General features: G+C 37.7%; 1 protein-coding gene across 5 annotated transcripts in view; it reads right to left on the minus strand.

Moving 5' to 3' along the window:
* Positions 1-4,014: 4,014 nt before the first annotated feature.
* Positions 4,015-24,028, minus strand: part of Usp25 (ubiquitin specific peptidase 25) — a 107,283-nt gene continuing 87,269 nt past the window's right edge. For 3 of the 5 annotated variants that reach the window (XM_052159002.1, XM_052159003.1, XM_052159001.1), the window contains 7 exons: positions 23,721-23,816; positions 13,176-13,354; positions 11,919-11,997; positions 9,579-9,658; positions 6,963-7,086; positions 5,691-5,886; positions 4,015-5,388 (listed from right to left, as the gene is read on the minus strand). In XM_052159002.1, the coding sequence (XP_052014962.1) occupies positions 5,216-5,388; positions 5,691-5,886; positions 6,963-7,086; positions 9,579-9,658; positions 11,919-11,997; positions 13,176-13,354; positions 23,721-23,816 (927 nt within the window). In that variant the 3' untranslated portion in view covers positions 4,015-5,215. The remainder of the gene's footprint in view (positions 5,389-5,690; positions 5,887-6,962; positions 7,087-9,578; positions 9,659-11,918; positions 11,998-13,175; positions 13,355-23,720; positions 23,817-24,028) is intronic. The other 2 variants (XM_052159006.1, XM_052159004.1) reach the window with 1 other exon arrangement.

The raw sequence follows: 24,028 nt of genomic DNA on the forward strand, positions 1-24,028 counted from the left end.
TCTCCCCCTGGTTGGTCCCAAAGACAGAATCAGTCCTTTTTATTGCCCAAGGCATAAATCGTTCTGGGCAGAAAGCAGTTCTCATGCAAAGGTTTATTAAAGGCACAAGCAGCCTAACACACAGCAGCTGGCTTCGTGATCTTGCCCGGCTCCAGCGGCCGGGCTGTTGTTGCACAATCTATTTCCTTTCCTTTCTTTTACTGGTAGTTTACTTATTAACCTCTGCTCTGGTTTCTGCTTCATTCTTAGACTGGCACAGTGCTGTAGACAGTACTAATCTTAAATGTTGAGCGTGTTGGCACTGTGTGATGTATGTATGTATGTATGTATGCATGTATATATGTATTTATGCATGTATGTATGTATGGTATTGTATCCCTGAGTATATATGTATTATGTTCCACTGTGGATATAGACAAAAACTAATCACATACAAATGCAAGAGAACGTGGACACACATGCACGCGTGCGTATATACACACACAGAGACATACACACAGAACCACATAGGCTCAGACAGAAAATTTCAATTGGAAGTATACTTTAAGAGCCAGAGATAATACACAAATCCCTGCATACAAATTTTGGACCCAGCATCGGTATAAAAAGTCTCTTTAAAGCGAAGCAGTGTGCAGCTCTTTACCTCTTTAATCTGAGCTACAACTGTGCTCTTCTGCTCTCGGCTCTGGAAGCTGAGGCTGGACCTTGGCTCTGGAAGCTGAGGCTGGACCTCTAAGCTTCTGTCCTCAACTCAACTTAGCTCAATGCTGCCTTCATTTCCTTTCAGGTTCTGCCAATTAGTGATAGAGGCAAGTTGGAAGGCAGGAAAACCAAGGCCATTTCCTTCTCGTTATTGCTGATTCTATCAATGTTGAACAATTTTCAGGACTTCCGAAACAATCCAAATAATGTATCCAAACAGTTCAGTTGTGAGTTTCCTGACGGAACTGAACATCAGGGTCTAGCAGACTAGTTGAAGCTCTGTAGTAGTTCTGACATTTGCTCTTCCCTGCTCTTAGGGCCATGAGATGTATCCTGCATTTAGATTTCTGCTAACATTCTCAGGTCAAGGTACTTATAGCTACTTCACAACTAGTCTGACATTCCGTCATCACACGTGGCTAGAGGTGCTGCCTAAACAGAGAGTAAACTAGTTTATGCCAGAGCCGAGAAAGAAATCAATACTGAAACCTAATGTATTCTGATTGAGACTTCTAAATATGCTTTGCAAAGGGATATTATTCCAAAAATAAAGCGTCCACATAAGTGTTGGGATAACCTTTTAAAGGTTGTCTTTGTATTATTTGAATGTTGATTTCTGTACAGGCAGAGCGCTGGATGCTGGCTGGACCTTGGTATTGTTTTTTATAGCTAGCCTCCTGAGATGGAGGAAACTTACACCTCCATCAACTGATTGGCTTCATAATGACCTGACAGACAGCTGCTGGGCAAAGAGGAAAAGCAGGACTTCTGGGCTGGGATAGGAACTCTGGGGAAGAATTAGGCACGGGGAACCTTGCCACTGTGACACACAGATGCAAGGAAGATACCAGGACTGAATGAGAGGCAACACGGCATGTGGCAGACAAGGACTAGGATTAGTCAGGTTAGCACTAGCTAAGGCCTAAGCTATAATAAATAATAGTAAGTCTCTGGGTTGTTATAGGGACAGTTGGGTCAGAGAGAGTCCAGCATTATTAAGGAGCAGATGCATTATCACTTAAATGAGAATATAGTAAAAAAATATATATAGTAGCCACGAGTCAACTGAGATTACTGGGCATCTGAAATATGGCTGAGTGACTAAGTGATATGCTTTTAAAGTAGCTAAAGGAAAACCCACATTACTTGCGGGTTAGAAAAGTTGCAAAAGTGAATCAGAAAAGTTGCTAGACATTTTCACAGATATTTGGGAAAAAAGAAGCATCATATCTCACTCTAGAGGAGTCCAGTCCTGCTGTAGAAAACACACACATGAAACCAGCTCCACAGGAGGCTCACCAAGTCACAGTGTGAAAGGTGGATTGTAGGGGCACGAGGAGGCTGCTCTTCACTAAATCCAACAGTCCAAGGCAGAGCTGGGAGGGCCGATGGGCTATAGTCATGAGATTCAAAAGCTCCCTTGAGAACATTTGGCATTAGTAAAGATTGATAGAGTTATTTTTTTTAATCCTGGATTTCTAGATTTATATCCTTCACTGAGGTGTAGAACATCAGATCTGTGGAAGAATGAGGAGTTTAACTTGGATGTGCTTGGTTAAAGTACCTTTGAAATATCCAGAACTATCTACAGCTTTACCACCATGAACATGCCTATCTTGTCTGAAGTATCCAGATCTGATAGGACAGCTAACAGAAATACACCAAGAGGAGTTTTCAGTCAGAAGTCACTGACTTATGAATTACAAAGAGCATAGGTAGGCAAAGAATCAATTGAAGAAATGTTTTAGAAAGTCACTGACCTTGCAAAGCCAAGCAACAGTAACTAACACCAACAAAGTGAACACGTGGCAAAATAGGCGTGCTTTTTATCTAGGGGAAAATAAAACTTTCAGGCCCTGTTGACCCACTGGACAGCAGTAATACAAAAACCTAACTCATCCAGGCTCCTTAATTACTCAGTATGTCAAGGTAGGATTCAAATCAATCAAACAACAATAAAAACAACGTGGAACAACTATGTAATCTCGTGTATTGAGTCCTCACCTATTCATTTTCACAATACAAAAGTACAGAGGTGAGGGAGGGAGGTTCACCAATGCACAGGCATCCTGGGCTATCTAGAGTGCTAGAGCTTGTTAAATGGGAGAGCCTGTCTTGTAACATAGTGCCTCACACATTCCGGATGCACAAGTTAATACTGTCAGAGAAGCAGTAAATAGTTACAGAACAAAAGAGGGTTTCAAACGCAAACCTAAAGATCTGAGACAACGATGGGGCCAAACAAGGCAGGCTGCTTCTGCCGAGGAGGGAACATATATTTGAAGCTTAGATGGAGGTGAATGAAGATATGCAAGGTCATAAAGATGGGGGTCTCAGTGAGTGTCATCTTTAAAGCAGAGAAAGAAACCTAAAGAACAGAGTCAACGACCTCAAGAAAACATGTTGGCTGTCCAGGTATGGGTAAAGTTCATTTATATAGCTAAGCTATTTCAGGTTCAATCCTAGAACTGAATAAACTTGCTTAGAAAATGATATTGTTCAGTGCAAGCATGCCTGTGTGCTCACAGGACAGCCTGTGGGAAGAGATGCTTTCCAGCTGCCCTGTTGGTCCCCACACTCAACTCAGCTCACCAGGCTTGGAGGCAAGTTCCTTTACCCACTGAGCTCTCCCGCAGGATCACGAGCTAGCTTCTTATGAACTAAATATAATACTACTTACCTTATGCATAAGGACCACATAATTCCCTGGAATGTGCTTCATGACAAAGTAATGTCCACCTGGTATTTGACTCCTTTGTGCCCTGGCAGGCAATTGCAGACATCAATATAAAGTAGTTTGCCATTTTGATAGGATACCATAACGTGTGTGATGGCTAGCAAAGTGGCAACAACAGTGAGAAGTTTCTAGACGTTTTAAAAAGACAAGGACTCTAAACCCAAACACACTTAGATGCCCACAATATGCAAGACCTCATTTTACACAGACCAGGTCCCAACGATTCTTCCTGGCTACCTCAGTGCATAAAATTCCCTTGGCAAAATTATCACAGAAGTGATTGTTAGCTATTGCAACAGCTAGCTATCAATCTGCAGGGGTCATGACCTCTTTGCAGTCGCAAGCCAATATCCTTCATATCAGATATTACAATTCAAAGCAGTAGTGAAAGTCTAGTTATGAAGCAGCAACTAGAGAATTTTGTGGCTGAGGGTCACCACAACCTGAGGAACTGTGTTAAAGGGTCAGAGCACCAGGAAGGCTGAGAAACCCTGGCAGCACTGCTGGATCATTAGTCACAAGCACCTGTAGAGTGTATGTTAGGTGACGCTACAACAAACAATGGACACGCAGCATAAGGATATATTTTACTATGCTAACAAATATCAGTTATAAAGAATTTTTATAAATTCAAAAATAGAGTGGTGGTAACATGATTACCTTTAAAGCATGAATCTAGATTTTCATTCACAACATCACTTCATTGATCTTAAAACAGTAGTTCCATTCATAAAATAGTCTACGTCTTTTACCTTTTTAGGAAAAAAAAAAGGAGGCAAATAAAAAGTTCAGATTCGTATAATTCCTAGTTGAACAGTATCAATTTCATTTCACAGCATTGATTAGTAGAGGACATTTCTCAATTAAAGTAGTATATAATTTACAAAAATAGAATAATTATATAATGAAAAACATTGCCCTCCATTATGAAGAATACATGTATGTGCATGTATGTGTGTATATGTGCACATTTTTTTTCTTTTTAAATTTCACAATAGCCCTTATTCAAGTACTTTTTCAGGTTTCTTTTGAAATAATCACTGTGTGTTATTTACACATACATAAAAGAACAAACGTTTAATCTAAGGAAAGGTTAAAAGCTTCAGTGCGGCTTGACTTAAAACCCAGTCACTCACTTCAGTGAAATCTGACTGAACATAACATGTTTAGGTCCAAGAACTCAATTGATATAGACACACTGAAGTGCTAAGTACTTAGTACATATCCAATATGGTTCCATTATTCTAACACAAAAGGGCTATTATTGTATGCATTGCCCAGTGTCAAACCCTATGACTAAACTCATGTATATAACTAAAATACACACCATTATACAATATACCTGCTTACAAACACATAGGTAGCCATAAATAAAACTTTATTCTTGGATTTCATTTACAAGCTACCAAATATTATGTATCATACACAGTGCTGAACACTTAATGGCTTAGTCTTGGGAGTTCCAGACTAAATGGAAAGCTGTTGGTAAAGAAAACTGAGAGGCAATACTGCAAGAGAAGGCAGCAAAAGCATAGTTTTGCCACAAGAAATCAATTCATTTGTAATTATACATTGGTTTCGGATAAAACAAGGTGAGCGCCATGCGATTCTCAGGTTTATTGTTTGCAGTCTTGGCTAAGGTCGGCATAGTCGTTTTTGTCTTTTGCAGTTATTAAAATAAAAAGTTAAAAACTCTAGCAGCAGCAAGCAATCCCCGCGGCAGGAAGCCGGGGTGAGAACAGAGTTTCTATGGTGACCGTGGGAAGTCTGGGCAGTTCATCTTCCATCAGCAGGAGTGCGACTGAGGGACAGCATGATTCGGGCGAACCGCTCACAGAGTTCATGCGCAGAGTAGGAAGGTAACTTCGGTGGCTCGTGGAAGCCTTTGACCTCTGTAGAACAGTCCAGCAGTTTTGGCAGAAAATCTGTCAGCTTTTCTTGGAGGTTTGCTGCAAATACAAATAGATTTATCTCAGCACAAGGAGAAGTGAAAGGGGAGCCTCTGTAGGCTTCCTATGGCAGACACATGAAATTGCGCCCATTTTGGGGATCCGAGTTTTGCTTTTGCTGTTTTTTTTGTAAGTACATGGCAGCAGAACTGTGCACATCCTAGCTTGGAACGGAGGGAAGTGGCTTTAGTGTGATGGAGAAAGAGTTCCGTAATAGCAAACCAGGTCAAAGACGACAAAGGAAAGACCTCTTCTTTCTGCTGAGCCCATCCCAGGAACCTAACAGCACCGCTCAAACTTACATTCCATTTCTTGCCCCAGGTATGAGCACCAGCGATTCCGCATGTCTTCCACAGCAAGGATATCTTTCTCTTCCATTTCATCCACCAGCAGCAAGGGCAGGAAGGGGACGATGAACTCAGTCATGATAATCAAGCCGTTGTTCACCTCTCGGTCCTCTCCAGACTCGAACAGCTCTGCCGCTTGCTCGTTTAATTTCTTAACGGAATGAGAAAAAAGAACACCTTTTGCTCCATCTTACAGTTAAGGACAGAGCACCTGAACACGATCACTATGAAGACAACGAGATCACTATGTTCAAGCAGTATCAGGACAAACAGCAATCAGGTATAATGAAACCAACAATCAGGTATAAGCACACACACACACACACACACACACACACACACACACACACACACACACATATATATATATATATATATATATATAAAACATACACACACATCCCTCAGAAAAAGCTATGTATATAACAAAGACAATAGAAAGAAAATAAAATGATTATTTTTCCAATTGTCTCATGAAACCTGTAAAGACAACACTTCACATTAAAATGAATGGAAACTGAGTAGTTCTAATTTCTAAGAGAAATCATTTCATCAAAAGATGCATTTTAATATTCTTTTCTTACATTAAACACATATGACAAAACTAGAGAGTTTTTTTCCTCATTTTTCTTAAACAGGAAAACAATTATTGCTTAGTGGTTTACATTATAGATGGGAGCAATGTTGTCAGGAAATAGTGAGTTCGATGTGATCTAATAAATTTTAGGGGAATTTGGAATTTCGTATGGGAGAGCTAGCTGATTTAGTGTGCATTAATCAAACTCTCTACATATGTAAAGTTAGGGAATATAGACCAAAATGTTTTCAAAGTAGCTTTACAAATCTACAATAATAATATAATAATAATAATATCATTTAGAGTACAAAATATCTGAAGAAAAACTATCAGTCTCCCACTGCAAATAAAAGGTAATGTATACATGGAAATTTTGCATGCTAAGTCCAGCATGATTTACTGCTCTCAGAAGACTAATTATTTGCTGTATAGAATATCTTTCTTCACGATCTAGTTCTCCTTTTATAGCAAAAGGGGAGTGGCAGTATGATGATAAAATTTGGAAATACAAGGAAAGCAGTGGTTTTTCCTTAAAAGTACTTTGTGTAGATATCATGGTTTTATCTGACAGTGTTTATAGTCACCTATGTGCAAACCTATAAAATGTGTCTAACAAAAGGAAAATGCAAACACATGCAATTTATACTCACCAGTAAACACTCTCTCCTGTAATGTGATATCAGCTCCCCGTCGTGCCCTCTGTACGGACCCTTGGACAAGAGCTCTTTGTTATTCTGGTAAGCACAGATAAGGAACAGCAAGGAGTCTATATAACTTAAAATAAACAAACAATATTAGTATTTCAATATTGTAAAGTAATCTACAATTATAAAACAATCCAAGTATATACTTAAATGTCTATTTTCTGTAACACAGTAAGTTCGGCACATATTTTTAACAGAGCAAATCATGGCGGTAGGAGAGTAACACAAAAGAAGGAAAGAGGCTGGGAGAGCGGCCTCGGCTGCAGCAATCCGCAGCCCCTCGGTTGTCTTTGTGTAATGGGGTTTGATGGTTTCCACTTAGGACCAAAATTTAAGTGTGATGCAAGGCTGACAATCCATGGATCGTCTGGCCCATGCAATGACTATGTAAGTCAGGTTTTTGTATGAGAAGAAACATTTCTGGGCACTGAGATAAACATAAAAGAAAGATGCCCACAGGAGATGGCGGGTGGAAGCAGAAAACACACTTCCAACTTGGAAACTTACTGGGACAAAATAAGAAGGGTTAAACTGGGAAGGGATAGTGAGGGTGGGACAGAGGATCTGGTATGGGAGGGATAACCAACAGCAAAGACCTTTTAAAAAAGATAGAAAGATGCATACTACATAAGCTTAATACATACATGCATAGATGCATACACAGACACACCTACACACATACACACGCGCACACACCTTGTTACACTATAGCAGGTCAACAATGCTTCTACTAGACACCAGAAGAGACTAAGTAAAAAGCTGAGTGCCTTGTCTGAGTTATTTCCTTTGGAACTGTTGGCCACTGATGTTTCCACAGACCCCCAACATTACAGGCTGCACTGCCTTTAGTAACACTCTCGATTTGATGGCAAGTCCCTATTGCTGAAGACAGCACAACCACAACAATAACTAGCTTGGCCAGACAGGCCTACTGAGCACAGTGGCGCAAACACTGTGGGCTGACTGAGCACTCTGACAGGATCTACGTACCCTGGTACAAGGAGAAACTCATAATGGCAGGCAGCCTTAGCAGGCTAAGGAGCTGCGGCTAGATAGGATAGATAGATAGATAGATAGATAGATAGATAGATAGATAGATAGATAGATAGACAGACAGGCCCTCAGCAAGAACTCTCCTGTGTAGAATGGGCACTGGTCATACGTGGATCAAATAATTTAAAATGTCATTTACGGTTAGTAGTACCTTAGACAGGTGGTACCTTACATTCTAAAAGTAAGTGCCTGCTTGTCATTAAAAGTACGCCATTGCCTTAGTAGGAACTTCCTATGGTTTACTAACACAAATGAAGAAATAGGTTAGTAGTCATTTTGCTTGGCTTCAGTAAGACATTGGAAATAAAGCAGTGCTTAAAAAAATTACTAGGTTAAGTATTGTGATACTAACTTAGAAATTAAATAATATATGGAGAAAATGAGTAAAAACTAGCAAATAACAGAAATGTAAAGTACATAAAAAGAGTTAAAATACTGATTTTTTTATTTTATTATTTTTAGATGACCATTTGTATTATATAAAAGAAAGAAAGGGTATGGACTCGGGTGGGCAGGAGAATGTGGAGGGTATGGAGGAGGGGAACCAATAATTATATTAAAATGTATTTTCAATTTAAAAAGGAAAGTTAAAATAGTAATTTTATACTTAGAAATTTTAAAATTATCTTCAATTTAAAATGTTTCAGTAAGAAATATTTTAAGAATTATCTTCAATTTAAAATGTTTTACAAAAAACTTGGGTTTTTTGTTTGTTTGTTTTGTTTTGTTTGTAGGTGTGCAATGGAATTCAACCTTAGGCCTCGTGCATACTTGGCAAGGACCCTATCACTGAACACCTTTCTACCATAGATGCTCTTTTTATGGTGCCTGGAGATTCAGATGAAGACACAAGACTGGCCTCTGATGTAAGTCAAACTTAAATGAGGAAGGAATAGAATAACCACTGGTGACCATTTTAGGGAATGTAACTAGTTACATACGCTGGGCCCCTTTGTTTCCCATATTTTATGGATGGGTCTCATACAAAACTTTCAGTCATAGTCCACTAGGCTCTAACAGGCACATCCAAAGTCATGGTCACAATAAACAATGTTTTAACTCAGCCCTGGTCAATTCAGGGGGCAAGAAAAAAAGAGAAAAAGAAAAAGAAAACCAGGAAAGAGTAGACATGAATGCCTGCCGGGACTTGGAGGGGAGGAGTTGCCGAAGTCAGGAAAAGAGATGGGAGAGGGTCAAGGGTCAACATGATTGTGAGCATGTAATGTGTACATGTGTGGAACTACTGAACAAGCTTTAACTAAATAAAAAAGAGAAACTATGAAATAAAAAACACAAATGCCAACTTTTTAGATTTAGAGTAAAAACAAAATATATTTTATAGTGAGGGTATTTAAGTTTTGTATTAAATTTGCAATATTCTATAATTTAAAATTGTTTTGAGCTCAAACTTTCATTGAAGTGTATCCTATATATTTTGCATCCGATGTGAAGTACTGAATAGAATTAATGATAAGAACATTTTTTCCATATTTGTCCTCTCTGTCTTACCTTTCTCTCTGAAAGTTTTCTAGTCCAATTATGAGATACATAGTTGTTTCTCTGAATTTCTTATAATCTGCATGCCACTCCTATATACAAAAATATTAAAAATGAAAAGAGTAAAACTATGGTAAGAATACAAAACAATGCACTGTTCTTATAGTTATGCAAATGAGGAGAAATGAATTTAAAATTTAAATAACTTAGCACACTACATTTAGCATAATAATAATTATAATAAATATAGCAAAAATCAAGCAAAAATTTAGTCATGGGTGAGAAATTAATATTACCAGAAGGTTAAGAATATAAGATACAAAATAATCAAATGGCAGGATGACCAAATGGCTATTATTTCTTCCATAAAATGTTTTTCAGTACTTTACTAATATAAGTAAATTTACTAATATTATGAACGAGATGCAGATATTTGCACCCAACCAATGGACAGAAGCTGCTGTTGAAGTAGGGACGGCTGAATGAAGCTGAGGGCGACCCTGTAGGAGGACCAGCAGTCTCAATTAATCTGGACCCCTGGGATCTCTCAAACCCTGGACCACCAACGAGGCAGCACACACCAGCTGATATGAGGTCCCCAACACACATACAGCAGAGGACTGACTGGTCTGTGTTCATTCAGAGAGGATGCACCTAACCCTCAAGAGACTGGAAGCCCCAGAGAATTTAGAGGTCAGGAGATGTGGGGGGGTTGGGACATCCATGTGGAGATGGGGAGGGGAGGAGGTATGGGGTGTGGAACAGATGAAGGGTGGACGGGGGTTAGCAGGGTGGGGAATAAAATATGGAGTGTATAAAATAATTAATTAAAAAATTCCAAAAAGTATAGTACAAACAGGAATATTCTATTGACACAATTCTATCCAGAGCTCAAACTTGTTGTTTGATACAAAATTCTAAGATAATAAAAAAATGTCATAGTTCACTTACTCATTATTATGAAATATGGGGGAATTTTAAATGTGCTGCCAAGCACTCTGGTGACATACAGTGACATACAGTGACATACAGTGACATACAGTGACATACAGTGACACACAGTGAAAAGTAAGCGCCCTTCCCCACAGACGAGAGTAGGCAGGGGTTCCGGGCAAGCCAACATCAAAACAACATTAAAGAATGTTCAAAAATAAAATTTTCAACATAGGGTTTAGCTAAAGAAAGTTCCACCAAAACTTGTAAACACGCTCTGGCTCCATTCTGATGAACAAATGGGAAAGAGAAGGACGTTCTCCGCATGGCCCTTCACTGCACAAACGATTTTAATTCTCTCAGGTCATAATTTTGACACCATTAGTTGATATTCATGGAAAGTTAAAATTCTACAAGATCTTACTACCTCTTCTGGAGTTGCCTTAGAAACTATAAGCAGCAAAATTAAAAGTTTGTAAATAAGACCAGAGATTAATGAAAGTCATACACAAAAGTAAATTTTTCTCAAACTTAATTTTAAAAGCATTAAATGGATATTATATTTTGAATTTGGTCAGTTGAAATATATATTCAAACCAACATTAATAAGGAATTTTGTGTACACACTGAGACAAGTCTCACAAGCCATGATGCAAGTGTGGATGTGCATACTCAAAGACAGCACTGAGGATCACAATTTCAGACGGCATACCATGGCTAAAATGATTGTCTAATCTCTCTAACATATATGATGGAGCAACAGGAAAGCAGAAAACAGAGCAAATAATCAGTGTAGATAGAATGGCGGTTACACTATGTGTAGGTCTGTCCGAGAGCTGTAAACTCCGACCTGTGAAACCTTCAGCCGACTGATCTCTCACCTGTACCTCGTGTGCTCACGTGCAGACCAGTAATGATAAAACAAAAGAAAACCGAAAACATGTACCATCACATCTGGCTGTTTTTAAACATTCTCTTAAAACTGTGTGTGTGTGTGTGTGTGTGTGTGTGTGTGTGTGTGTGTGTGTGTGTGTGTGCTGGCTGTGGGAAGAGAGAGATATGCTGCCTAGGTTAATTGTGTAGGGGAAAAAGGACCACTCTATGCCATTGTCCCATGGAAGTAGAGGCTAATATCTGGATTAAATAAGTCAACACTCAAGCAGTGCTTAGAAGAATGTTCAGTAGGCTCTTCATAAATCTTTGCAATTTCAACATTAATGCAATAAATTGGATTTATTAAGCAAGAAAAATTACATAAAATAATTAAAAACTAGTTTATGAGATACAGATCACTTAGAAACATCAAAACCAAAGGTTTTCTTTAAAACATTTTAGTCATTTCAAACATTTAGTTCTATTCTCCATCATGACATATGGAATGTGTCAGCTAGAGGTCAGTATTTCCCCAAAGCACACTACCTCATATTCTTCCAAGTTCACTTCTTCAGGTTTGATCATTTCCAGTTTGGCTTGGGCAACTTTCATTATGTTGTGACACCTTCAAATATAAGAAAGGCATTTCTAAATCAAAAACAAAATCCATAAAAACCGTAAAAGCATGTTGCATCAAACTAAATTATCAAACACATAAAAACAAGATCTCCTCAAGTGCCAGTGGGCTGGAGCAAAGGTTTGATGGCCTGGTCAGAGCCAATCAGCAGATCCCACAGGTGCCTGGAGCGGTCCTCTACCCTCACACATGCGCCGTGGGAAGTATACCTCACCCTCTTCTCCACCCTGGCAACACACACAAATAACTTCACACACATACCATGGCAAGCATGTCTTACCCCCAACCCCTACAATGCACACAGACATGAATAAATATTTTAAAGAATTAAAAAAGAGCCGGATACAGTGGCGCGCACCTTTAATTCCAGCACTCAGAGATAAGATTTAAGATCTCTGTGAGTTTGAGGCTGTGTTGGACTATACAATGAGTTCCAAAAGACAATCATGGTTAGAAAGTGTCTCAGGAAAAAAAAAAAGAAAGAAAAGGTAACGTTTAGTATCTTGAAACTCTATACCTGGAGTCTTTTTTAAATGAAATTCAGACTAAGAAGTAAAAAAATTAAGATCAGGAGTTTTTTTTATAACACATTCTGACAAAACATAGTTGCAGGTGAAAAAATTAACTATGTTATGTCATCTTTTATATCAAAGAATTATCAATGCCTATTTTCTGTATACATGACTGGACTTTCTTCATGAATTGTTGCAGAGAGGCAAACTCACCTCCATCTTCCAGTGGCTACTGGGAATATATGGGCGATGCATGGGTCTTTCTAATCCAAGGGACTGGCTTCTCTCAGTACTGGTTAGAGCTGCTGCTGTGTCTGGTAAGTCACATGGAAGCCTGACAGTAAAATTATCTAGCCTAAAAGCCTCACAGTATAGATACTATAAAAAAAAATCACATTTTCTTCCATAGATGAGTGAGTTATTTTCTCATAATTTGAATTATCCAAATTACTTTTAGGTAAAAAGTAAAAAGGGCATAAATAGAACATTTAGAGAAATGGAAAAGCAAACACTCAAATTAATGTAAGATAGGCTTGTGTTATATTTATTATAGGTTTTATACACACAAAAGACTTACGCTTGAGATTAGTGAAGCCAAACAAACCAGAACAATAAGTATGAATACGTGAAGTAGATGCTTTGTGTTTTTATTACCTTTCATCAAAACTCAAATTTCTATCTCCAAATTGTTCGAGTAATGTTTTCTCAATGATTCTCTTTGGCGCCTGGTTCTGGATAAAGTAGACCAGGACATGATGTAAACGATAGTCCGTTTCTGGAGGGGTATCTTCTTGGGCCAACTTAACCAGCCTTGAGTACTCTAATTTAATAGCCTAGAAAACAAAACAAGAGCAACGATTATGTCAGTTATAACTTAAAGTTCTTCACTCTTTTTAATGGTAATTATTTAAATGTCCATTCTTGCCTATTAATGTGTAAGCAAGCTGGTTCATTTAAGTGTCCCCAAATTCCATACTTTAAAAGAATTTTGTGAATGATCAACTATATATGGGACCTTCATTATCCACATCGTACAAATGTCCTTATGTTTCTACATACAGAAGTGATGACACAGTGTATCTACATATGGTGTGGATTGCTTTGTGAAATGCAGGCTTTTGTGCCAGAGCTTAGTCAAAGTCTGCCTTGGGACATCACAAGATGTGCTGTTCTCCAGCTGTGTGCATTTGCCACATTAGATTACATACCAGAGTTCCAGGGGAGATGAACATTCCCAGGACACCCAGACCTGTGCATGAAAGCATGGCTCTTGCTGGTAGTTACACAAATATGACTACTGCACCAGCAGTCACAGTAAGGTGGTTGGGTTTTAGTCACTGCAAGCAACTATGACGGCTGCTACAGTGTTTGGATTTTATGACTATAGCAATAGTAATGATACATGCTATATTATCACTTGTTTCTTTGACCATAACATGCTTCAAAATTGAGAACTAATAACACAAATTATTAATATATCTTCCCACATGCACACAATCTAGATGATGTATGACTATGAATATTTGTAGACTTACATATCAAATACTGCTGAATTAATCACATAAATCCCACATGATTAAAAACAACATCTTAAACATTTCCCTTTATTTTTGTATCTAAGGTATAGCTCTGCTGATCCTAAAATATTTTAGGTTGTATGTAACACACATTACAAAAATTTCATTCAATTAAAAAGGTTTATTAGTTTCTTCCCTTTTCTTTCTTTTTGTGTATAATTTCAAGTAATTCTATAAGCTATGTTGCTATATTTTAGAGAAAAATAACTAAAACCAGGTATTGAAATATTTTATTTATGGTAAAAAATAGTTAACTTTAGTCTCTTCTACACCACAAAGCATTACAAATAGAAGATGATGTTCATTTTTTTATAGTGATAAAATTTTCAAAAATACTTTTCCTACAGGGAAAAATGACTTTCTCCCTCCAGATATACTGTCAAGTCTTCTTGCTGTGCTTAAAGATCACAATAAAAATAGAATATATTTTGACATTTAAGATTATCAGGGTTACTGCATGCTTAAATAACATATATAAAGTTTTTACAACGATTTCTTTTAAAAATCTTATTTTTCAATTTTTGATGAGGAGAGCTACATGTAATTTTAAAAATGAATGCATCCCAAACATTAGAAAAATTATATACTCTGTATTTTATGTTATCTCCTAGACTTACTCAGTGAGTCTCCTAATTTTCTAAGACAAATTTAGTCACATCGCTTTCCTTTCATGTTTTCTCAGTTAGTGACAGAAATGGACAGAATTCTGGGCTATTTCTTCTAGCAGAGTTGTATACAACTGTCACTAGGTTAAAGCTAATATGATAAACTGGCTCAAATGAGTCTCTATCATATTTATTTTTCATTATTAGGCTATCTATATTGAGAAATATATTATGATAATTAATATGAATATTACATGGATAAAACATATTATAATGTGAAATATTAGTCAATAAACCTGATTGACACTACAAGTCCCAATGTCTACATTGGGACTACAATACAGTGCTAATCATAATAAGATAAAGCCTTCGACCACGAACTTGGTAAGATGTTACTAAACAAATGTATTTCTTGCCATTTCTCTAACATTAAGACTGTGTACTAAAGTCTATAGTCAACATGATAAAAACCAGCTATTCTTATATAACCAGCTATTATGAAAGTGGTGAGACACTGTGGGGAGAACAGTTTAATGACATAATCAAGAGACCACACTGAAAATTTGTTTAAAACGCATAGGATTATCATAATATAAATATTCTAAAATATATTATTCTTGTTCATCCTAACTAGCATGTACCATTTTGTAATAAAACACTTATGCATCTAAGAAGAATGTAAAATATAATCTAATTATCTAGCAAAATTATGAAACTTATAAAAAGACATAGCAAAGGATGACAGATTGAAAAGCGATATCCTAAAAAGCTAGTGCCTAAAAAAAATAGAATTATTAAAACATAATTTCTGACTTCATCTTAATTTAACACCTGAACTCAAATTCACAAAGAGTTTCAGCAAAAAAGTAACAATTAATTCTAAAAATCATGAAAACTGAAAAAGTTTCATTAAGAATTTCATTTATAAAAATTGAAAATGGGCATGTGTTTTTTGGTATAAAATGTCAAATATACTAATGAAGCATGGGACAATATGTTCATTGCTTAGAAAAATATATCAGGAGAATACAGAGACACAAAAAATCCCAGGTGCCAATGGAGAATTATTATATGATAAAGATGGGATTTTAAATCAGTATAAAATAAAAGATGGAGGAGACAAAATTCTTTGGAAGTGTTTGTTTTTCATTTGAAGAAAGTTGAAATCCTATAATCTAAGCCAAAGTTGAAAGCACAAAATCATAGGAATAAATGATTTCAGTAGTTTTAAAAGCAGTCAAAAGACTTCTTATATTTATAAAATAGAAGTATATTTATTAAAATTCATACCACAAAGAAGTAAAAAATACAGATTGTAAACCACAAAATACAACTGGAAAACTACTGCTGAATTATCATATCTCACTTAACATAAATGAAAATTTCACAATATAAAATGAATAAAGAGAGTTATGTTAAATACCAGCAGGCAAAATATTTCTGCAAAGATACTGATGCTTAACACAAATCAAATAGAATTGCCAATAAGCTAAAAACCAATAAAGTGAAGTAATATTTAACAGCATAATAATTCTATGTCTCCTATAGCTTCATAATTCTAGTCTCCTATATTTGTGCCAAGTATTTAATGATAGAATCTTCATAACTAGAAATGACAACAAAACTGTCAATCATATATCATAACCAACAATCTCAATTCAATTGTTTGTGACAGACACTAGCTAAAGAATTCCTCCTAAGATTGTGTATTTAATTTTATGATGTCTCAAAGAAAGGTCTGTATCTGATATTTAATATATCTTCCAGGTTGCAGAATTAAGTGAGAAAACTTGGATTTAAAACTAGGCACATCATCACAGAGACCTTACACCCACTTCTTTTTTCTTTTCTTTTCTTTTTTTCTTTTTTTCTTATTCGATATATTTTTTATTTACATTTCAAATGATTTCCCCTTTTCTAGACCCCCACTCCCCGAAAGTCCCATCAGCCCCCTTCCCTCCCCCTGTTTTCACACTCAACCCTTCCCACTTCCCTGTTCTGGTTTTGCCCTATACTGCTTCACTGAGTCTTTCCAGAACAAGGGGCCACTCCTCTGTTCTTCTTGTACCTCATTTGATGTGTGGATTATGTTTTGGGTATTCCAGTTTTCTAGGTTAATATCCACTTATTAGTGAGTGCATACCATGATTCATCTTTTGAGTCTGGGTTACCTCACTTAGTATGATGTTCTCCAGCTCCATCCATTTGCCTAAGAATTTCATGAATTCATTGTCTGTAATGGCTGAATAGTACTCCATTGTGTATATATACCACATTTTTTGCATCCACTCTCTGTTGAGGGATACCTGGGTTCTTTCCAGCTTCTGGCAATTATAAATAGGGCTGCTATGAACATAGTGGAACATGTATCCTTATTACATGCTGGGGAATCTTCTGGGTATATGCCCAGGAGTGGTATAGCAGGATCTTCTGGAAGTGAGGTGCCCAGTTTTCGGAGGAACCGCCAGACTGATTTCCAGAGTGGTTGCACCAATTTGCAACCCCACCAGCAGTGGAGGAGTGTTCCTCTTTCTCCACATCCTTGCCAACATCTGCTGTCTCTTGAATTTTTAATCTTAGCCATTCTGACTGGTGTAAGGTGAAATCTCAGGGTTGTTTTGATTTGCATTTCCCTAATGATTAATGAAGTTGAGCATTTTTTAAGATGCTTCTCCACCATTCGAAGTTCTTCAGGTGAAAATTCTTTGTTTAACTTTGTACTCCATTTTTTAATAGGGTTGTTTGGTTTTCTGGAGTCTAACTTCTTGAGTTCTTTATATATATTGGATATTAGCCCTCTATCTGTTGTAGGGTTGGTGAAGATCTTTTCCCAATTTGTTGGTTGCCAATTTGTCCTTTTGATGGTGTCCTTTGCCTTACAGAAACTTTGTAATTTTATCAGGTCCCATTTGTCAATTCTTGATCTTAAAGCATATGCTATTGGTGATCTGTTCAGAAACTTTCCCCCTGTTCTTAACAGTCGAGAAGCATGTAAAGAAATGTTCAACATCCGTAGTCATCAGGGAAATTCAAATCAAAACCCTGAGATTCTACCACACACCAGCCAGAATGGCTAAGATCAAAAACTCAGGAGACAGCAGGTGCTGGTGAGGATGTGAAAAGAGGAACACTCCTCCACTGCTGGTGGGACTGCAAGCTGGTACAAGCACTCTGGAAATCAGTCTGGCGTTTCCTCAGAAAATTGGGCATAGTACTACCTCAGCACCTAGCTATTCCACTCCTGGGCATATACCCAAAAAATGCTCCAACATGTAACAAGGACACATGCTCCACTATGTTCATAGCAGCCTTATTTATAATAGCCCGAAGCTGGAAAGAGGCCAGATGTCCTTCAACAGAGGAATGGATGGTACATTTACAGAATGGAGTACTACTTAGCTATTCAAAACAATGAATTCATGGACTTCTTAGAGAAATGGACGGAATTAGAAAATATCAGTCTGAGTGAAGTAACCCAATAAAAAAAAGAACACACTTGGTATGCACTCACTGATAAGTGGATATTAACCCATAAGCTTGGAATACCCAAGATACAATTCACAAACGACATGAAGCTCAAGAAGAAGGAAGATCAAATTGTGGGTGCTTCTGTCTTCTTAGAAGAGGTAACAAAATGCTCACAGGAGCAAATACGGAGACAAAGTATGGAGAAGAGACTGAAAGAAAGGCCACCCAGAGTCTGCCCTACCTGGGGATCTATCCCATATACAGTCAGCAAACACAGACACTATTGTGGATACCAAGAAATGCTTGCTGACAAGAGCCTGATATAGCTGTCTCCTGAGAGGCTCTGCCAGAGCCCGACAATAAAGAAGTAGATGCTTACATCCAACCACTGGACTGAGCAGGGGGTCCCCAGCGGAGGAGTTAGAGAAAGGACTGAAGGAGCTGAAGGGATTTGCAACCCCATAGGAAGAACAACAATATCAACCAACCAGAGCTCCCATGGTTTAAACCACCAACCAAAGAGTACACATGGAGGGACCCATGGTTCCAGCCACATATGTAGCAGAGGATGGCCTTTGTTGAACAACAATGGGAGAAGAGGCCTTTGGTCCTGTGAAGGCTTGATGCCCCAGTGTAGGGGAACAAGAGGGCTGGGAGGCAGGAATGGATGGGTAAGTGGGGGTATACCCTCAAAGAAGCAGGAGGAGGGGGCATGGGATAGGAGGTTTCTGGGGGGAAATAAGGAAAGGGATGACTTTTGAAATGTAAATAAATAAAATGTCTTTGGACAAAAAAAAAACAAAAACAAAAAAAAACAAAAAACAAAAAACAAAAAACAAAAACCAACCCCCTCCGAAAAACTAGAGCAGGGATGAATTGTAGAAATGTTGAGATTCTGGTCCCATGGGGGCTCCTAGTGTGTCACAGACAGACACATTACTTCCAGATGTGGTGTGCTCAAAGAAAATGTTTAAATTCATTATGTTAAGTCCCATGGAAAACTGAGGAAAAATAATGTGGTAAATGTATGAACTATGGCTTAGATAACTGTTCAACTATACCATGGAAAAATAACTACAGAAAGAACTAAGGTGAGGAAACAGAAAGGAAAATACTACCTTAGGTTATTGCTATAGTAAACAAGTTTAGGAATAGAAAAATTATAAATATATGGGTAAGTTTAAGTAAAAATACCTATCCCCAGAAGGAGATGGAGGAAACAGCTATTTGAGAAAACTATTCATAGTCTATACTTTCATGTATTAGTTGTTTAATTATCACTTTGTCTAGATACCAGTTCAGTGTTTTATTTTAAGAAATCACTCATTTCCTTTTTTCTTTATCATACTAATTGGAATTTAATAAATATTCATCTTCCCTATACAAATCAAGATTCACTCAGGAAGAAATGCAATCCAAAAGTACGCTAACAGTATCCACTGGGTTTATAGCCATGCCTTACAAACTGTTGAATCAATTAAGCACCCTATGATGGGATACCATTGGGTCCACAGGATATACTACAAACTACAAGTACATCCGATGATAGATAATTCACAACATGATAGTAAGACAGACACACTGGAAAGACTGACGAACAGAGGGTTCCAAGGATATAAGGTATGGATGGTGTCACACCAACAGGAACACTAGCAACAGAATGGCCTGGCTGAAATGGGTCAAAAAAGATTCCAGGGAGGAGACAGAGGTGAGTGATGTGGGAGCCCTCAGGAGTTCTACTTCTTGGCTTGATTGGTAGTTACATGGGCATTGTCCCTTCTGTGATAATCTAATGGATTGTGACCTACTACCACTGTACTTTGAAGACATTTCTTAAGACATTAAATTAAAATAAGTTTACTTTCCATATCAGAGGTAAAGTAAGGTGCAGCAGTGGCAATAGGTACTAAGGTGTAAACGGAAGTGACCACGTCATATCAGCTTGGAATAATTACTGCGAGGCATTGATACCCTATCAGGAATATTTCACAATACACAAGTCCACTTATCTCACAAACCCTACTGTAAGAGCTAGAAACAACAGTTTCAGTTTCAAAAAACAAAGATGTTTTATGACTTTCAGAATAATCATTACTGTATGGTTTGTGCCACCCACATGTACAAATACTTAACAACAACCACTCCTTTACAACTGTTCTTGATTTTTCTCTCTCTTCGATTTTAATTTTTCTCATTGGAGCTATTTTAATTTGCCTTTTTGGGGAATCTACCCATTAAACCACCTAAAGATTTTATACTTAAAATAAAAACCAGTCTTATCAAAAGACAATAACTTGAGGAGGGATCTGGTAGGATGCCTTAGCCTCCTCTGCCCGCCTATTAACTCTTCCATACCTCATACATAGGGTAGACCCCTTCGTGAGCAGGCCTTTGTGTGACTCTAAGTCGAGGTTAACCCACACCAGTTCACTTACTCAAGCCCAGCCCACAGTGTTTACTTGGATTTCTTGTAAGATGGCATTCCCACAGGATAATTTCCTACGGTAATTCATAATGTAACTGCCAATCCAATATATCATTTGAAATCCAGTGTATGTGGTGAGATGTCTCAGCAGATAAAGGCACTTGGGCTGCAAGCCTGGCATCTTGGATTCTATTCGCAGAGCCCACATAAAGGCAGGAATTAAGAACAGATCTATAAAGTTGACTTCTGACCTCTACACGTGAGATAAGGTGTGTGTACCCCCCCCCACACACACATGTATTCTAACAGTAACAAAAGTCAGTCTGATCATAATGCACTTATAAGTATAGCTGAAAAGACTTAATGAGGCTCAGAGTTGAATGTTTTCTCTCAATCAGGTGCTGGTGAGGATGTGAGGAAAAAGGAACACTCCTCCAGTTCCTCTTTGCAAATTGGTTGCAAAGTGGGGCTGCAAATTGGTACAACCACTTTGGAAATCAGTCTGGTGGTTCCTCAGAAAACTGGGCACATCACTTCTGCTATACCACTCCTGGGCATATACCCAGAGGATTCCCCAGCATGTAATAAGGATTCATGTTCCACTATGTTCATAGCAGCCCTATTTATAATAGCCAGAAGCTGGAAAGAACCCAGGTGTCCCTCAATGGAGGAATGGATACAAAAAATGTGGTATATATACACAATGGAGTACTATTCAGCCATTAGAAACAATGAATTCATGAAATTCTTAGACAAATGGATGGAGCTGGAGAACTAAGTGAAGCAACCCAGTCTCAAAAAAAAAAAAAAAATCAATCATGGTATGTACTCACTGATAAGTGGACATTAGCGTAGAAATTTGAAATACCCAAAACATAATCCACACATCAAATGAGGTACAAGAAGAATGGAGGAGTGGCCCCTGATTCTGGAAAGGCTCAGTGCAGCAGTATAGGGCAATACCAGAACAGGGAGGTGGGAAGGAGTAGATGGGGGAACAGGGGAAAGGAAGAGGGCTTATGGGACTTTCGGAGAGTGGGGAGCCGGAAAGGGGGAAATCATTTGAAATGTAAATAAAAAATATATCGAATAAAAAAATGAAAAAAAAATGTTTTCTCTCACAATCAAAAAGTTCTATAAAGTCAACTTAGGGTTTTCTTGCTAATATTAAGATACAGGGAAAAATGTCTTTCCTGTCAAGTCATTATATATTAGGCACTGAAAAAGAATAAAATGTAGAATATAGTTCAAGGAACACAGGTAGGGAAGAAAAGTGATCATATGCCAATACTAAGTTTTCATCCTGGTAAGGGCCAGCTCATCCTAAGAAGTGGTGTGTACACACAGAGCTGATGAAGAGTACAGGGAATTGTGGAGAGGTGGATTTATGGGAAGGAGTCATGGAGGAATTCTAAACATAATAAAGATCACAGGCTCACATGTTAATAGCCACTAGTGAGTCTTCAAACTGCCAGTTTTCCATAATGCATCTTAAAATTTTTTACTAATCTGGGATTCATCAAAGATTATAAAGTATTTATTGTATTTTAAAAGACACCTTTATTGTATTTAAGAGGTAGAACATATCTTAAGATCTGTCTCGGCAATCCCTGTGTCAGAATGTCACTTCTCGTTCTCTTTATAAGCTGTTCCTTTCCTTGTACATCAGCACCTGGTACTCGATCGAGGAAGTGAGGAACAAGTACATGAAACAGAGAAAATGCATCAAGCGAATATCCAAGGCAACAACAATAACAGGCTTCAAATCAAAGAGCCGTGCATGGCTAAAGTTAACCTGGGTCTATCTTGCTCTGAGAATACAAAATTGTAACAGCAGGATGGAGAGGTCTCCATGGTTAAAAGCACTGGCTGTTCTTCCAGAGGATCTGGGTTCAATTCCCAGCACCCACATGATGGGTCACAGCCATCTCTAACTTCTTCTGTTCCAAGAGAATCTGTTGTCCTCCTCTGGCCTCTGTGGGCACTGAATGAAGACCGTAATGGAAGCAAGGCAGTGAAATGAAACAGAAATGTAGGCAAAACATCAAGTGACAGAAGATAAAAATTAAAAAAAAAATAAAATTGGTAAAAAGAAAGTAAGAGAAGACTCAAGCAACTGGTAGAGGAACTGATGTTAAATATAGAAAACTGTGCCAAAAAAGAAAAAAAATTAAGTGTCTATGGGAGCGGGAGGCAACAGAGGGAAATGAAAGGCCAAATGCAGGGCAGGAGATAATACTACCTATAGCTTTAGCCACCCATAAAGAGCACAGCCAGTAATACATGCAGAATCTACTCGAATCTCCTTTCTCTACTTTCTTTTCTGGTGGCCTTGTCATCTTTCTGGTTTTTTTTTTTTTTTTTTAAGAAGATAAGTTTATTTTTTTTAAGTTTTTGCATGAGATCTTAAAAGGCTTAAAGGGCTATTTGTCCTATAACCATAGTAACAGAAAGGATGCAACTTAACACTTCAAGTTGGTTGTTCAAAAAGGCTGGGGAATATCAGTAAAATTGATATGTGCACACATGAGGTCTTTTGGTGAATCTCAGAAAGGAATGCCTTGAACATGGCGCGTTTATCTTTTGAACAAACAGGACACACAATAAGGCTCTGGGGAGTGCACACACTTAAAAGGGAATGTGTGAGACTGTGAAAGGAGTCAACTGGACGGTGCCTCATTTCTTAAGTTGAGGAGAATATTTAGAATAGATGAAAAAACAAGGGAGAGGAAGCAAATCATAAGAACTGAATAAATAACTCTGTGTTGTGAAACAGAATTGGTTTAGTGTCAACAGGAAAATTAAAGGGAACATATTCCAATACTGACCCAAAGTCACAAGAAATAGGCCATGACCAGAGGCAATTCCACAATCCCTGTCATTGCTTTGCAATACCCATAATCTCCTGATTACATTACTGGTAATGAAGGAGAGACACACTATTGCAGTAACTCAGGTCAGATGTTCTCATTTTTTTTGAATTATTAGCATTTAAAAAGAACACAAGCAGCCTTCAGAACCCCAGAGTATCATAATTCAGATAGGAAAACAGAAATTTGTTTAAAGAGATAATGTGCAGTAAGACATTACATTTGTTTTTAAGTAATGAAAATGTTAATTATACCTTAAAGAACCCTGCTTCAGGACCACACCTGTCATACACACTCCTGGATTTACCTATCGCCATGATAATACCTTGCATACTGGGTGTCATCATGATCTGCCACAGAGATGGAAAGTAAGTGTTTCTGAATGGTTAACAGAAAGATGCAGAAACAAAAGCCAAAAACCTTTAACAAAACCAGCTATTTACATGCAACTTAAAAGCCTTTGTTCTCTATCACTTAGGATTCAAATGGCGCATTTATAAAAGAGCAAATGTTTTCTGATGTACAAGTGAAAGCATCATTCAGTCATCTGTGCAGGGCCTGG

Source organism: Apodemus sylvaticus, chromosome 15, assembly GCF_947179515.1.
Source record: "Apodemus sylvaticus chromosome 15, mApoSyl1.1, whole genome shotgun sequence".
Lineage (NCBI taxonomy): Eukaryota > Metazoa > Chordata > Mammalia > Rodentia > Muridae > Apodemus > Apodemus sylvaticus.